The 1,117-nt window shown below is 35.6% G+C and overlaps 1 protein-coding gene across 1 annotated transcript in view; it reads left to right on the top strand.

Moving 5' to 3' along the window:
• Positions 1-619: 619 nt before the first annotated feature.
• ccl20a.3 (chemokine (C-C motif) ligand 20a, duplicate 3) overlaps positions 620-1,117 on the top strand; it is a 1,629-nt gene continuing 1,131 nt past the window's right edge. The window contains exons 1-2 of the mRNA XM_014021706.1: positions 620-853; positions 967-1,075. Of these exons, the coding sequence (XP_013877160.1) occupies positions 778-853; positions 967-1,075 (185 nt within the window). The 5' untranslated portion in view covers positions 620-777. The remainder of the gene's footprint in view (positions 854-966; positions 1,076-1,117) is intronic.

Here is a 1,117-nt window from a genome sequence, read left to right as displayed (position 1 = left end):
CCCCCCACCCGCCATTTTGTTGCTTCTGGGCAACAAAATGATAAGGGCAGTAAAACGCCAAGGTTTTTCTTTATTCAATAACAATGGAATGAGGAACAAACAAGCAATAAATACATTATTTTTTAAATAAACAAGAACAATTTCAGTGTAATTTATTTATGATTTATAAGGGGTTTGGTGAGGTTTATACCATGTGTATAAATAAAAGTAAAAAATATATTTCATCAATTAAATATATTTTTGCACATATTTCTGCACATCACAGACATTTTTTGTACAAAATCATTTAAATGTAAGCATGCTAAAAAGTTACATTTGTATCACCTTCTGACAGCAGTGTGTCCAAGCCAGCTATGGTCCCACTAAAGGTAGTTCCAACCTCAGACAAAATGTCACATGTTCTCCAAAGTCAAATTTCATTGGTTACAAACTTKTCATCATACTTTTAATGTGAATTTWTACTTAAAAACATTTGAAGGGAGAGAGCCAAAAATAGTGGTTCATTGCCTGAGAGCAACGGCATAGTTAAATCAGTAAACAAAAGAAATAAGCACATGCTGTTCACAGGTATTTAAATAACTACAGCATTTGAATTTTTTGCATGGTTGGGGAATTTCTGTCTTCGCCTTCCTCATTTCTCTTTGTTTTGGAAAAAGCTGGGGCTTTTCTGCTGATCTAGGTTTAATCTGTGGGCAGAGCTCTATATAAGGTTTCAGTGCTGAGCAGTTTGAAAGCTCCTCTGACTCCACCTCAGGTCAGATCAGATCAGAAGCAGACATGGTGTCGACTAAAGTCACAGTAACAGTGATAACACTGGTTACTCTCTGTGCGCTCACCATCCAAACATCTGCAGGTATGTGTTTTTTTTATTTTCTCACATTTTTTCACATTTATTGCAGAGATAAGCATCTCATCCCTTTTTTTTTAAATCTCAATTTAACCTTTTTTTGGTCTTTTTTCTCACAGTTCATCCCGGATGCTGTCGCAGACACATAAAAGGCAAATTAAAGTTTGAGAGCATCAAAGGCTACTCGGTGCAGCTTTTAACAGAGATGTGTCCAATCAGTGCCATCATGTAAGCATCACTGAATCATTCCTCTTATACATACATATATAT

This window comes from Austrofundulus limnaeus, unplaced genomic scaffold (genome assembly GCF_001266775.1).
Source record: "Austrofundulus limnaeus strain Quisiro unplaced genomic scaffold, Austrofundulus_limnaeus-1.0 Scaffold3, whole genome shotgun sequence".
Classification (NCBI taxonomy): domain Eukaryota; kingdom Metazoa; phylum Chordata; class Actinopteri; order Cyprinodontiformes; family Rivulidae; genus Austrofundulus; species Austrofundulus limnaeus.
Note: the sequence above shows the minus strand (reverse complement) of the source record. Positions and strands in the feature narration are given on the sequence as shown.